This window comes from Crocodylus siamensis, chromosome 2 (genome assembly GCF_052110815.1).
Source record: "Crocodylus siamensis isolate JL-2025a chromosome 2, ASM5211081v1, whole genome shotgun sequence".
Taxonomy (NCBI): domain Eukaryota; kingdom Metazoa; phylum Chordata; order Crocodylia; family Crocodylidae; genus Crocodylus; species Crocodylus siamensis.
In genome coordinates, this window is record NC_143396.1 from 264,907,841 (window position 1) to 264,920,403 (window position 12,563).

A 12,563-nucleotide genomic window follows, 5' to 3' on the forward strand; every position below is an offset into this window, starting at 1 on the left:
CCCCAGTTGGGGGAAGGTTTCAGGTGCACTTCCCTGAAGTCGCCATGGACCCAGTGGCAAGGGCTGAGAACGTTTAGCTGTGGTTTGCCTACAGTGAAGATGTGGCAGTAGCAGGCTGGAATGCCTGTACACTCTAGGCAGGATTTATAGTACTGCAGATTTCCCAGAAAACTCATTCCAAAGAAATTGCTTTTCAATGTGTTGTATTAACAACTTGTATTCAAGATAGAATTTAAATGCTCAAATGTTGGTAGTTAAACTTAGTTTAAAGATGTACCATATACTCCTTATTTGTATTTGCATTTAAACTACTGATGACCTACATGCATTAGTGATTGTCTTGTTACTTAATGTTTGCTTCACCAGAACTTTGAGACAATCATATTCACTTGCCCTGATCCCTAGGATTCTGTGCTGGGTTTTGTGCTAGTTCTGTTTATTCTGGGTCCTCTGTTGAATTTGAAAAGTATTGTGTGATAGGGCTGTGCGAAATTTTGCTCGCTGTTTCGTTTCAACAGTATTTTGACTTGTTTCAAGCTGGAAAGAATGGAATTGAAACGAAACAAAGGGCTTTGAAGCAGCCTCAAAACGAAACGAGGGCAGTTAAAATGTTTTGAAATGTTTTGAGTTTCGAAGCTGAAGCTGGGTTTGCCTGCAGGGAAACAAAGTAAGAGTGGGCGGGGGGGAAAGAAAGACGCAGTGAAGGCATGCCTTAATACACACGCTGCAGAAAAAGCTGCTGCAGGAGAGAAAAGAAAGGCTCTGTCATAGTTTGGTTGTCTGAGATGCTGCTGGTGCTACTGTGCTGCTCATCACTAAATTATTGTTTTACCTATTGGTGTTTAAAATGGTGGACTGGACTGGGGCTGTAGGGGAAGAGGAGACCTCATTGGGGCACACTACTGTGTTGGGTAGAGGCCCCAGTGCCAGTGAGGGCATGCCTTGTTTAACACATACACCACACACGAGTTTTGCTTGTCAGCAGCTTGAGGGGCAGTTTCCCAGAAACCCCTGCACCTATCTACTTGAAACTTGGCAGGCTTCATACCCTCAGAAGGGGCTACCATCCCTGCTGGTTTCATCCAAACCTGCCAAAAAATGACAAATTTGTAGGCAGTGCTTCCCCTTTATAGTCTATGGGTGAAATGTCAAAACAGCAAAACAGTTTTGAGGAAATTAAATGGAACAGTGCTTTGAAATGAAATAAAACTTGAAACGAAACACTTTCCCTTTGAAATCGTGAAACAGACGTTGAAACGAAATGGTGCTGTTTTGCACAGCCCTGTTGTGTAATAATTGGGTAAAGCAGATGCAATCTGTGTTTACTTATTTCAGAGCTCATACCAGTCCACTGTGATGTGTAACCGCTTGAATTTTAAAGAACAGCAGTAATGTGTTATTGCAGGAATCTTGCTGGGCATTTTGCGGTAGGAGTGAAACTAAACAGGGAGGCATGAGTTTTGGAAGGATCTCCCTTTTTATTAAAAATAAGTAGAGCAAGATACTCAAATATGCTAGGAAAGGGTTTGGAGAAAGACCATTAATATCCTAAATACAAGGGAAAGGAGTAACTTGAGGAGCTAGAGAGAAGTCTGTTGATAAAATAAAGGGTATAAAATGCAGATGCTTTTGAGTTTGTTTCTGTGTAAGAAAGCTAGGAATATCCATTACTACTGCTACTGAAAGTTTATGACAGATTGTGGGGGCTCCTGAAACTTTCCTTGCAGTTGAAAACAAACAGGTGGTTAGTGTGAAGTCAGGTAGAAGGCAGGGCAGGATGCAACTGACAAAGGTATGTAGTTGTCTGCATAAACTAGTGCCTCTCTGAACAAGTTAATCTCAAGGATGTCACCATGCCCTATCTTCTGACAGTCAAAAATGGAATTTCTGCCCTGCAGTGAAACTCTGAAATGAAATAGTTGAACTTCCAAATAAAGGATAAAAAGAAGAGAAGATTGCAATCAGTGCAATCTAATATTGGAGCTGTATTTTTTAGACTATATGCAATTGAACACCAGGCACTTTGGTGAAATTGTACAAGTTTGCTTCAAGACTGGTCTTCTTTAGAGACTATACATTATTTTTCTTTTCATAGGATGGTCTTTTTTGTTATAACTTGGTCCTGATAAATATGACCTTTAAGGTCTTTATCAGCTTCCTTTTGTAGTTGTTTTCACCTGGAGTAATTCAAGATATTATGTTAGATCTAGCACTTTGGGATTCTAACCTGCATAATCCTCCTGTTTTACTTGTGGCAAATTACGGTGTTATGTACCAGTTGAGTGTGTAGTTTTGCTAACAGGTTAGACAGTAAGTTTGTGTAGTATGGTTTTGATACAGATGATCCTACCTCAGGTAGGGTGTTGTGCTGAATGACTTCAGGAGGTCCCTGTTAACTCTACTTCTCTATGATCTTATGATCAATCTTTTCATATTTCAGGCTATTAAATTTTACCCAGTTACTCCTATAATTGAACCCAATATGCTTTAATTGAGGTAAATTTATCTTCTTGAAAAATATCCAGCCTTAATTTGGAGATTATGTGCAGGTAGAGCATCTTCCCTTATTCCAATGACTAATTGCCTTAGTTCCCATTTGAATTTGACTAGATTCAATTTTTAGCAGTTTATTCTTGTTATATCTTTGTGTTCCAGATCAAAAACCTTATGGAGTTACTCTATAAGTTGAAATAAAATTTAAGTCTCTCTTTATAGGGTGATTCCCACCCACCCCCAGCCCTTGATTTGTTTTTTTGGGAGTATCTTCTGTACCTTCTTCAGGTTTTCAATATCTTCTGTACCTTCTTCAGGTTTTCAATATCTCTCTTAATATGTGTACAGCAGAACTTCATGCAGTTTCCCACTGTGGACCTCTCTGGTGCCATATACAGAGGTAAAATCACTTCTTTGCTTACTATTTCCTCAGTTTTTATAGATACAGGAATCAAGACCTCTTTTCTACAGCATCCTACTGAGAGCTTGTATGAAGCTCCTGACCCTTGTGGGGTCAGGTTTTTGTCCACTGCTCTAACTACTTTAGAGTTGCTTCTTTCCAGAACTGCATACTTTTTACTACTATGTAACGCTACATTTGGTTATAGTTTTTTGTTTGTTTGTTCATTTGTTTTTTTTAATTATCTTCTTTATTTTCCACTTTACGTGTGTCATCCACACGTTATCAGCAGTGATTTTAATATTTAGTCCAAAATCACTGATGAAAATGCTGAGTAGTGGGTAGAACTCCACTAGAAACACTTAAATTCAATGATCATTTGCTATTAACTTCTACTTTTTGATGGTTCTCAGCCGCTGTTAATGTATTCTATAGTGGTAGTTTTCAATCAGGGTGTAATGTGGCTGGAAATCAAGCACTTCACAAAGTCTGTTACGTATGTGCCATTGCAGTTACCTTCATGAAACTAAATTGTCCAATCAACTTGATTTCTTTCTTTGAGACTGCAGTCTCTGTTTTGACAGGGTGGGAGTGGTACTTACATGCCTTTTCTTTTTGCTCTTATTACTTGTTATTATCATTTATTGCTTGTTCTGTGACCTAAGGCATTGGGAAGAAAGATTGTCTATGTTGATAGCAGACCAAAAGTATTTAAACCTATTAATTCCACAATAGCTCAAGATATTTTTTATGGCAGCATTTTTGTGGAAGAAGCATTTTAGTGCATCTCTGCACTACTTTTTTGTGCCTTATTGGTGTTATTGGGCGTGTGTAGACAAAATGGGGGGCCTAAATTGAAGCAGTGGGTTTTAAAAAACACTGCTTCAATTTAGGGCTAATTAAACCCCCCTGTGTCGCACACATACCCCACTGATTTACCTGCCTCTCTAGTAGGGAGGGGAGGGCAAGCTGCCAACAGGTAGAGTGGTCCCTGGGCTACAGGATGGGGAGAAGGGGGTGGGGCTGGTGCTTCCTTCCGTGACCATGGTGACCCCCCCCCCCAGGTGGCACCCACCTGCAGGCACCCAGCTCGGACAGTCCCAGGGGGCACCATGGCCATGGAGGGAAGCACCAGGTCCCTGCGCAGCTCAGGCAGGCGGGCAGGCTCCAGGGGTGGGAATCAGGTTTGCTGTTCTTCCTGGGCTGATCCTGCTTTCCCAGGCTGCTGCCAGGCTGCCTGCCTGCAGGGCTTCCTGAAGAGCTGTGGAGCTGCACAGAGCCTAGTGCTTCATTCCACAGCTGTAGGAGCAGCAAACTAAAACTCCTTGAAGGAGTTTTAGCTTGCTATGCCCCGAGTCATTTAAGGTGCATTATGCCGCCAAATTTCCTACAGCAGCTGGAATTGATGTGCAATATGCTGCCAAAGCATGCAAACACTGACACCATTAAAGCACTGCAAAAACATTTAGCCCGCTTTAAAGTGTCATACACACATGCCTCTTGTTTTCTCTACATGCGGCCATTGTCATGGATTTCTCTGGCCATGCTTGGCTCTCATATAATCAACCCTCAGACTGCATGATGAAGGAATCTGTGCAAATCAATGGCATATGGATTCTTAACTTAAAATAATGTTGTGCATCAAGAGAAAGCTGCTGTTGTGAAAACATGATTGCTTCTTGGCTAAGCCTGGGCATAGTTTGTGTGGAGAGGTTTGCATAGTATTGTGCAAACTAGATCTCTCCCTCCCTGAACAGAATTATTTGTAAAGAGGCAGTCTTTTGCACCCTTCATTTCATTCATGTGAAAAATCAGAGAGGCTAGATTGGCTCACTTCACCTGCATAAACAACCTAAGCCGTATATTCCATGTATAAAATCTCCTTTGAATTCCCTGTTTGGGCATGGCTTCTTCTGATGATTTTATCATCAGAAACATAAACTCAGAGCAGAACACAGAATATGCTTGCTTATCTAACAAATGTGTGGAAGAACAACAAGTTTCTGAACCCCTGCAAGTAGATAGAAAGTGTAAACATTTCACATGAGTTACTGCCATGAAACTGAGTACATAAGTATGTTCACTTCCTTTTTTGTAGGAAAACCTTATGTTGTTTACATCAACTAGTCTAGCGTGATATTGTGTATCAATTTGTGTATTCTTTAGGAACTTCATAATTTCCTTATTTCTAGTTAGTAGGTGAATTGTCTCATTGGTTTTGCTATTCCTAAAAGTGCAAAAGGAAAAACATATAGCTGAAGATGATCAGATTTTTCCAATGCCTTGTACCTTGTTTTTTGAAAGGCAAAATGTAGAAGAAAAACAGATTTTTCCAGAGTCATGGCCAAGAGAACTGACTGCATGGAGCAGCTCACTTTCTCAGCATGTTAAGTGAGTGTTTCAGGTGTTAACATTTTCAGGTGAAACCTGTGTTTCAGGTGCTTCATAGTGGTAATCTTTTCATACTTGCTGCCAAATGATGGCCACCTATAAGTTTATCAGAGGTGACCACCAAGATCTGGGGGAATGTCTGTTCACCAGAGCGCCCCAAGGGATGACGAGGTCGAACGGTCACAAACTCCTGCAAGACCGTTTCAGGCTGGACATAAGGAAGAATTTCTTTACTGTCCGAGCCCCCAAGGTCTGGAACAGTCTGCCAGCGGAGGTGGTTCAAGCACCTACATTGAACACCTTCAAGAGTAAATTGGTTGCTTATCTTGCTGGGATCTTATGGCCCCAGCTGACTTCCTGCCCTTTGGTCAGGGGGCTGGACTCGATGATCTCCCAAGGTCCCTTCCAGCCCTGATGTCTATGAAATCTATGAAATCAAATTGGAAACAGCTACTCAGCCAAAATTTACTGTTAATTTGGCAGCAGCTGTTAAGGTTAAAACTAGACTTCTTTTCTGCCGCTTGCTGGCCCAGCGCAGCATCTCCATGGTTCTGTTCTAAAGAAGAAAATTATTATCCATGCTTAAGATATGGCCCCCGGTTTTGGACAGCTGATTTGTTGAGGGGTAGGAAAGGTATGTGTGCCATGTGAATAAATATGGCGAGTGCCTGCAAGCTATTGTGGTGCTTAAATTTTAGGTGTGTGGTCCTCCAGGTGGAATCCAAAACCTAAGGTAAGCAGTTGGGCTCCATATACAATGGATTGGAGAGATTTAAGACCTCCAGAAAGGCAACCCAGAAACCAACATGTTGAGTGGTGAGCCTAGAGCTCTACATTCCTGTGATTAGGAAAAAAATATCAACAGGTCTGAAATACCACCCTCTATCCAGGCATTAGATGGCTAAACTAGAATTGCAGGGAGGTGCCTAGATCACTGAGGATCCAGAGCCTTGAATCCTGTAGAGGGTAGATGTTTCTTTGGAAGAACTGTTTGATGCTCCTGTTTCTTTTTAAATGTAATCACACTTTAAAGTAAATAGCAGCATCTTCAAATGAATTTTAGGGAGTGTTCAGTCCTGTTGCGGCACCCTGTATACTCTGACTATTTCTGCCTAACTGGGCATATGCAGAAGACTTGGAAGCTAGGCAGAGCAGCACCTGATTCCCATTAATGGGGCTGGACATCTAGCTGGTCAGGCCAGGGCGCTTTTGGGAATGCATGGAAATAACCCTGTGGATATGCTAGGAACTTTATGGCCCAGCAAGGACATGCTTTATGTATTTTAAGTGTTTCTGAGGTTAGGCAGCTACTGAACAGAGTTAGGGGAGGAGAGGAGGTTTTTTATCTGCGCAGGTCTTCTTTTAGATCTGGGCTTACGTGATCTTGTTTGTTTGAAAATTCCACTTCTAGTGAATGTGGTAATTGGAGATGCTCTTTGGAACATCAACCAAAGTAGAAAAAGGTGGTTGATGCTCAAAAGATTCTTAGAACTATAATGGCCACAATCCCTTTGAAGAAAGGGCATTGAGTAGGAGGAAGAAAGATTTAAAGCAGTTGTGAAAGAAAACAGTTTCTGAGAGTAATGAGATGAAACTGAGCAAAGAGGGGGAAAAAAAACCTAAGTCTGGACGAGGGTGGAGGAGCTTTCCAAGAAAAATCGTGAAAGAACCAATATTCCAGTTATACAAAGTTGTAGTGTGGGAGAAACCGCAGTCTACTTTAAAGAATAATCTTTGAAGAGTGCTCTGGTGGTCTAGATAATAACTGTGGGAAGTAAGTATGACCTCTGCCTTGGGGTTACTTTGCAGAAGTTCCATCATTCATTGAAATGTCTAAGAGTCTAAATATTGGGGTGGGGGGTGGGGCACCTTTTAATTTTGTAGCAGTAATTTGACCACCTGCTGAACTTTCCCTATATGTTAATATTCTGAGGTAACTTGGATTTATTTATGTATTAGATTTATATACTGCCCTTCCCAGAAAGGCTTAGGATGGCTCACAATAAAAGACAAAAACAGAATTAAATATTAAACGTGGTGGAGGCAAATGTCCCTTGAAGTGTAAACGGCTAACTGGTGCATGGAATCAGTGTTTCAGTAGAGGTTAGGGCTGTGTGAACTTTCAGTCCCTGATTCAATTCGGCAAAGATTCAGCCTCATTCGGCAGCTGAATCTCCCAATCCTAACTGAATCAGGACTCTTTAATCTCTCTGAATCCAGTTGGAACCCTCTGAATTGATTTGGAGAGATTTAGAAAGATTCGGCGATTCGGGCATAGACACAGCTTTAAATATTTTTTTCTACATACCTCAAGGTACCAGGTGGCTTGTCAACACTGTGATGGTGAGGCAAATGGAGCGTGGGGGGCTCCCCAGCATGCTCAGGAGCAGACCAAGAAGTGGACCAGAAGCACTTCTAGTCCATTTCCGGGTCTGCTGCAAAGCATGCTGGATGGCCCCCCTGTGCCCCTCGACTCAGCAGCTGGTGTGTTCTGGGTCTGGGGTGGCACCCAGGGTACCCCTGCTGTCAATTGCTGAGCCAGGGGGTGCAAGGTGCAACCACAGCGCGCTCCCCAGCAGACCCAGAAGTGGACTGGGAGTACTTCTGGTCCACTTCCAGGTTCACTACTGAGCACACGGGGGCCTCCTCGCACTCCTTTGGGATGCTCCTTCTGCCTCAGCATTGCAGCATTCACGAGCCATACCTGGTACCTTGAGATATGTAGAAAAACACTTAAAGCTGTGTCTGTGGCTGAATCGCTGGTTCTCCAAATCAGTATCAAATCTTCAGATTCGGATTCAGCCAAATCGAATTGGGGACAGTGACCCAGATCAATGAATTGAATCATTGTCCCTGATTCAGGCCGAATCTGAATCTGAATTGAATGCAACCTGTTTCTCACACCCTAGTAGAGAGAAAGTCAAAACAAATAAATAATCAATGGACTGTAAAAGGCTGTAAAATTTGAAGAGAAACAAAAACCATGCTAAGGCAGTGGGTGGAGGAGGAGGAGGAAGAGAGGTAGGGGAGTGGATTTTGTGTTGGAGATCAGGAATGTCAGTGAAGGGGATAATTAGTAAAAGTGCTTAGCTGTAATGTTGATGACATAATCAATTCAATTAATCTGGATGTCTTTTTGCACAAAGTTCAGGCCTGCCCTGTCACACTTATACTTTCATTTTGTTCACATTTACTGACTGTTGGAGGCAGAAATTACTGTATTTACTCAAATTTAAATGACCCTGAATATGTGATGACCCCCCCCAATAGTTTGATTCTATATATGGAAAATTTACAAATTTGTTATAATTTTCCTGGAGTAGAGTTTAAGTATTGGAGGGTTGTCTTGAGTCTCCCCTGCCACTGTTATAGCAGGGAAAACAGTAGCTGCGGAATGGGGCCAGGTGGTTTCTTTGCCCTCTGCCCTATCTACTTCTTCCCCCTGTAGCCATCTTGCCCCTTTCCCACCTCCCCGCCCCCCACAGTCACCTGCACCCTACCCCTCCTCCACTCTCCCCAGTTTCTGCCTCTTTCCCCCTGCCTTACAGTCAGACTCTGCTGGTGCTGCTTGGGCTCCTCTGTTTCAGAGCACAGTACTTGGAAGTTTCCTGTTGATAAAAATAAGATAGTGCTGGCCCATTTAATGAGACTGTCATGAGATACAGAACACATAACAGCATGTTAATTGACGTGCTCTTAAAACACATTAAAGATAGGCAAAGTTCTCTTGATGGATTTCTGATTCAGTCATTAACTAACTGCAGAGGGAGCACTATTCAGTTCTGCTTGGCTGGAAGCTTGGATTCTGTTTCTGAAGTATTTGTTGGTGAATATCTTGGATGGGGAAGTAGGGAATTATTTAGGATATCCAGGGATGCCTGAGATTCCCATTTATTCCTTTTTTTTTAAAAAAAAAAGAGCCCTAGTGATATTCGTATGCATCTTCATTGGATTGGGTTGCAAGCTTCAAAGTGTGTCTCCTAACTAAAGACATGGCAAGTTACTTGTCTTCAATAACGGTAAGAGGGTGTTTCAACCTGTACTGATGTAGGTGTGTATCTAACAAAAGTATAGAATTACTTCATTGCTTATATGGCATTGTGATTTTATTAGTTACAGAACTCAAGCATATTTGAAGATTGTTTCCTTCTTTTTTCTTCCAGTAAATGGTCAGCAGAGGTCTCAGGCCGAAGCCATGCCATGCCTCACATTAAGACTTATATGAGGGCATCTCCTGACTGCCAGAAGATTGCATGGTTTTTAGTTACCAGGTAACCCACTGCACTGCCAATTCAAAAAGGAAATATTTTAATGTATCCCAATCTTTTTCCTAGAGACCCAGGACAACTCTATTCATAATCTGTGCAATGTGTAAGAAGTAATAGTCTCAAAAGAAGCCTATAGAAACTGTCTGATCTTAATCTATTTAAGGTTTCTTTGGTGTGTTTGCAGAGAGTTTGCAGTCCTCTAAAGAGTCTAATCCTGCTGTTTTGCTATCAGTGGAAACAGGTATGGGCACAGTGGTATTAGATGAAGCTCAGAAGAAATGACATTGCTAGTCATTAAAGAAAATTGCGTATAAGAAAGGAGAATATTTGTGTAAGCTAAAATCAGTAAGCTGGATCTTATGACCACGTATGTGTGTGTTTTGAAGATGCTTGAGTAAAATGTTAAAAATGTAAGTATCACATGGTATAAGCCACTCAAAACACTTGCAGCTATCACAGGCAGCCATTTAAATATGGTAAATAACACGAGCCATTTGCCAGATTCCATTGATTTAAATATTTTAGGCACTGTTTATGCTGAATTAAGTATGCTGGCTAATTTACAAGGGAGTAACAGGTGTTACAGGCTAGCTGGGCACTGTGAGTATATCAATTTAGCCACTTGGCTGTTTGGCTAGGGATCGAGGAGGCAGAGTTGGGAGTAAAAAATGGCATATTTATTATAGCTTACACATACACAACAGTTAACAGAAAGATAAATGCAATAAGCAGATAATATTAAAGAGCTAATAGTAAATAATAACATAATAACAACAGATAAATAGATCAATCTGTCGCAGGCCAGCTAGGCACTGCGAGAATATCAGCCCCTGGGCTGTTTATACAACAAACAGACAGGCATGGGTTGGCAACTTATTGGCAGTCCCTGAATGCCAGGTGCATACCAGGTGATTCTAGCAAAGTCAGGCATCCCTGATCAACACTGTCCGAAGGATTACCGGGGAATGTCCCTTGATCAGGATCCGATCCTCACTCACACCAGGAGTCCGGAGTCTGGGCGTGGAACAGCAATTTCCATCCTGTTGCCTCTTTTTCCCGTTGGTCACCTGACACGAACTTTTTATATCTGGTCTTTGCTGGCCTTAGGGGCATTCACAGTTTTGTTTTATAACTATTACCTTATGGGATTAAAAGATGTTAAAATTATTATAAAAGGTTACTACCCAGACTTGGGTTTAGCCAATAAGCAAATTGCAACACAGCGTCTTCAGGTTTGAAATTAACATTACCCTCCCTAAATCCAGCCCCTTAGAACTCTCTGACTATGCTTTTTTGAGATGTCCTTTCCTGAAATGTGCTGGATAAGCTAGGCAGTTGAATCCAGTTTTTATCATCATCAAGGCTAAATTCTGAGCAAGAAAGAACTATTGGGTCAGCTAATTTCACAGCTGTAGCTTTGTCTTTGAGGCCTAGTCAGTTCCACAAACAGTTACAAGTTACATTTGCGGGTTACAAAACCACAAGCTTTATATTAGACAAAAGTTCCAAATGCCTCTAAGAAGCACATATTTACTGCTTATTAATGTCTTTGGTTATGGCCGTCACAAACAGGTACATAGTTGTTTGCACAACATTAGGTTTAGTTAATGTCTTACTTGGAGGCCTCATGCCTTTGATAGCTTCCTTTTAATGTACAGAACCTGATGGATTTCTCAGCTGCTTGCAATGCAGCACTAGCAGTGATTAAGATAGGCTATAAGGATTAATTAACATGTATCAGGCAAATCTTCTAAATGCCAAAGAAGGATGGGGGAGATGAAAGAGGATACCTGTTTCTTTTTGTTTTAGTTCAGGTGGTAGGTTTTAGATCAAGGGTGGGCAATTATTTGGGCTGGTTGGCCACTTAAGGAGTTTTGGTAAGCTGTTGAGGGCTGGCAGGTGATTACCCAGCCTCAGGCCCCCATAATGGCACCACCACCTGGGGAGGGTGTCAGGGAGGTGCCAATCGATCCTATCCAGCCCCAGGCCTATCTGCCCCATATTCCCTGCCATGGGTGCTGGACAGAGAGGGTAGGAGGAGTCTCCATGGAGAGTGGCCAGGGACCCCTGTGGGCAGGGCATGCTCAGGTAGGTGGTTGGGATGGGGCCATGGGCAGAGAGCAGTGTCCAGGAGTGGGACAGGTAGGTGAGGAGCAGATTGAAGCTCTGCTCTGGGCCTCAGTTCTGGCCCTGGTCCTGGTCCTGACCTTGAGCTGCCACCGCCCCACAGTCCCAGCCCTGCCTGCTTGTCCCACTCTTGGACACCTTTCCCCACCCATCTGCAGTCCCTTCCCATCCACCCACCTGAGCTCGCCCACCCTGTGGGGGTCCTGGGCTGGTCTCCATGGAGACCCTGTATTCCCACTGAGTCTGGCACCCCTGGCAGTGGGTGCAGGGTAGATGGGCCAGGGTACCCAGGCAGTGGGGCCAGGTCTTGCAGCAGCAGTGGACATGCTGGCAGTGACAGCCAGAAGTTTGAGGGCAGGGTGAACCATACCTGCAGGGGCTGGTGGGAAGCTATTTCTAGCTGTCATGCCACCCTTTTTCCACTGCCACACCATTCAGCCCTATGGACTACAGTTTCCAATGCATGCAGGTATAGGGAGGACTGCATTCCATGCCAGGCAGCACCTCTGTGCCTGGGGCCAAAAGGACCAGCCACATGTACCAGGGCCCATACAGTCCCCCACATTGGGGCTGAGGTACCCACTGTGGGCTGGATAGGATCACTTGGTTCACCCTAGGGAATTATGTGCAGAAAAATTCAAAATGACATACTGAGTCCTGGGGCCTGTATGTGGAGACACAGCCAGCCTGGCCTGCTGGTATGCACCTTCCAACCAGACTCGGTTGGCTTTGTGACACTACATGGGACTTGCAGCATTGCATAGGACTTGCAGCAGGAGGGAGCTGCACAAACTCTTGTCTCTATGCCTTCACATTAGACTTATAGCACGTCCATGCCGCACATGTAGGCACGGAGTCGCATGCCATCAGGCTGACTGGCTCCA

General features: G+C 43.2%; 1 protein-coding gene across 5 annotated transcripts in view; it reads left to right on the plus strand.

The window, feature by feature from the left end:
• Positions 1 to 12,563, plus strand: part of TDP1 (tyrosyl-DNA phosphodiesterase 1) — a 150,506-nt gene that overhangs the window by 36,553 nt on the left and 101,390 nt on the right. For all 5 annotated transcript variants that reach the window (XM_090033878.1, XM_090033877.1, XM_090033876.1 and 2 more), the window contains one exon: positions 9,448 to 9,555. In XM_090033878.1, coding sequence (XP_089890004.1) covers positions 9,448 to 9,555 — 108 coding nt within the window. The remainder of the gene's footprint in view (positions 1 to 9,447; positions 9,556 to 12,563) is intronic.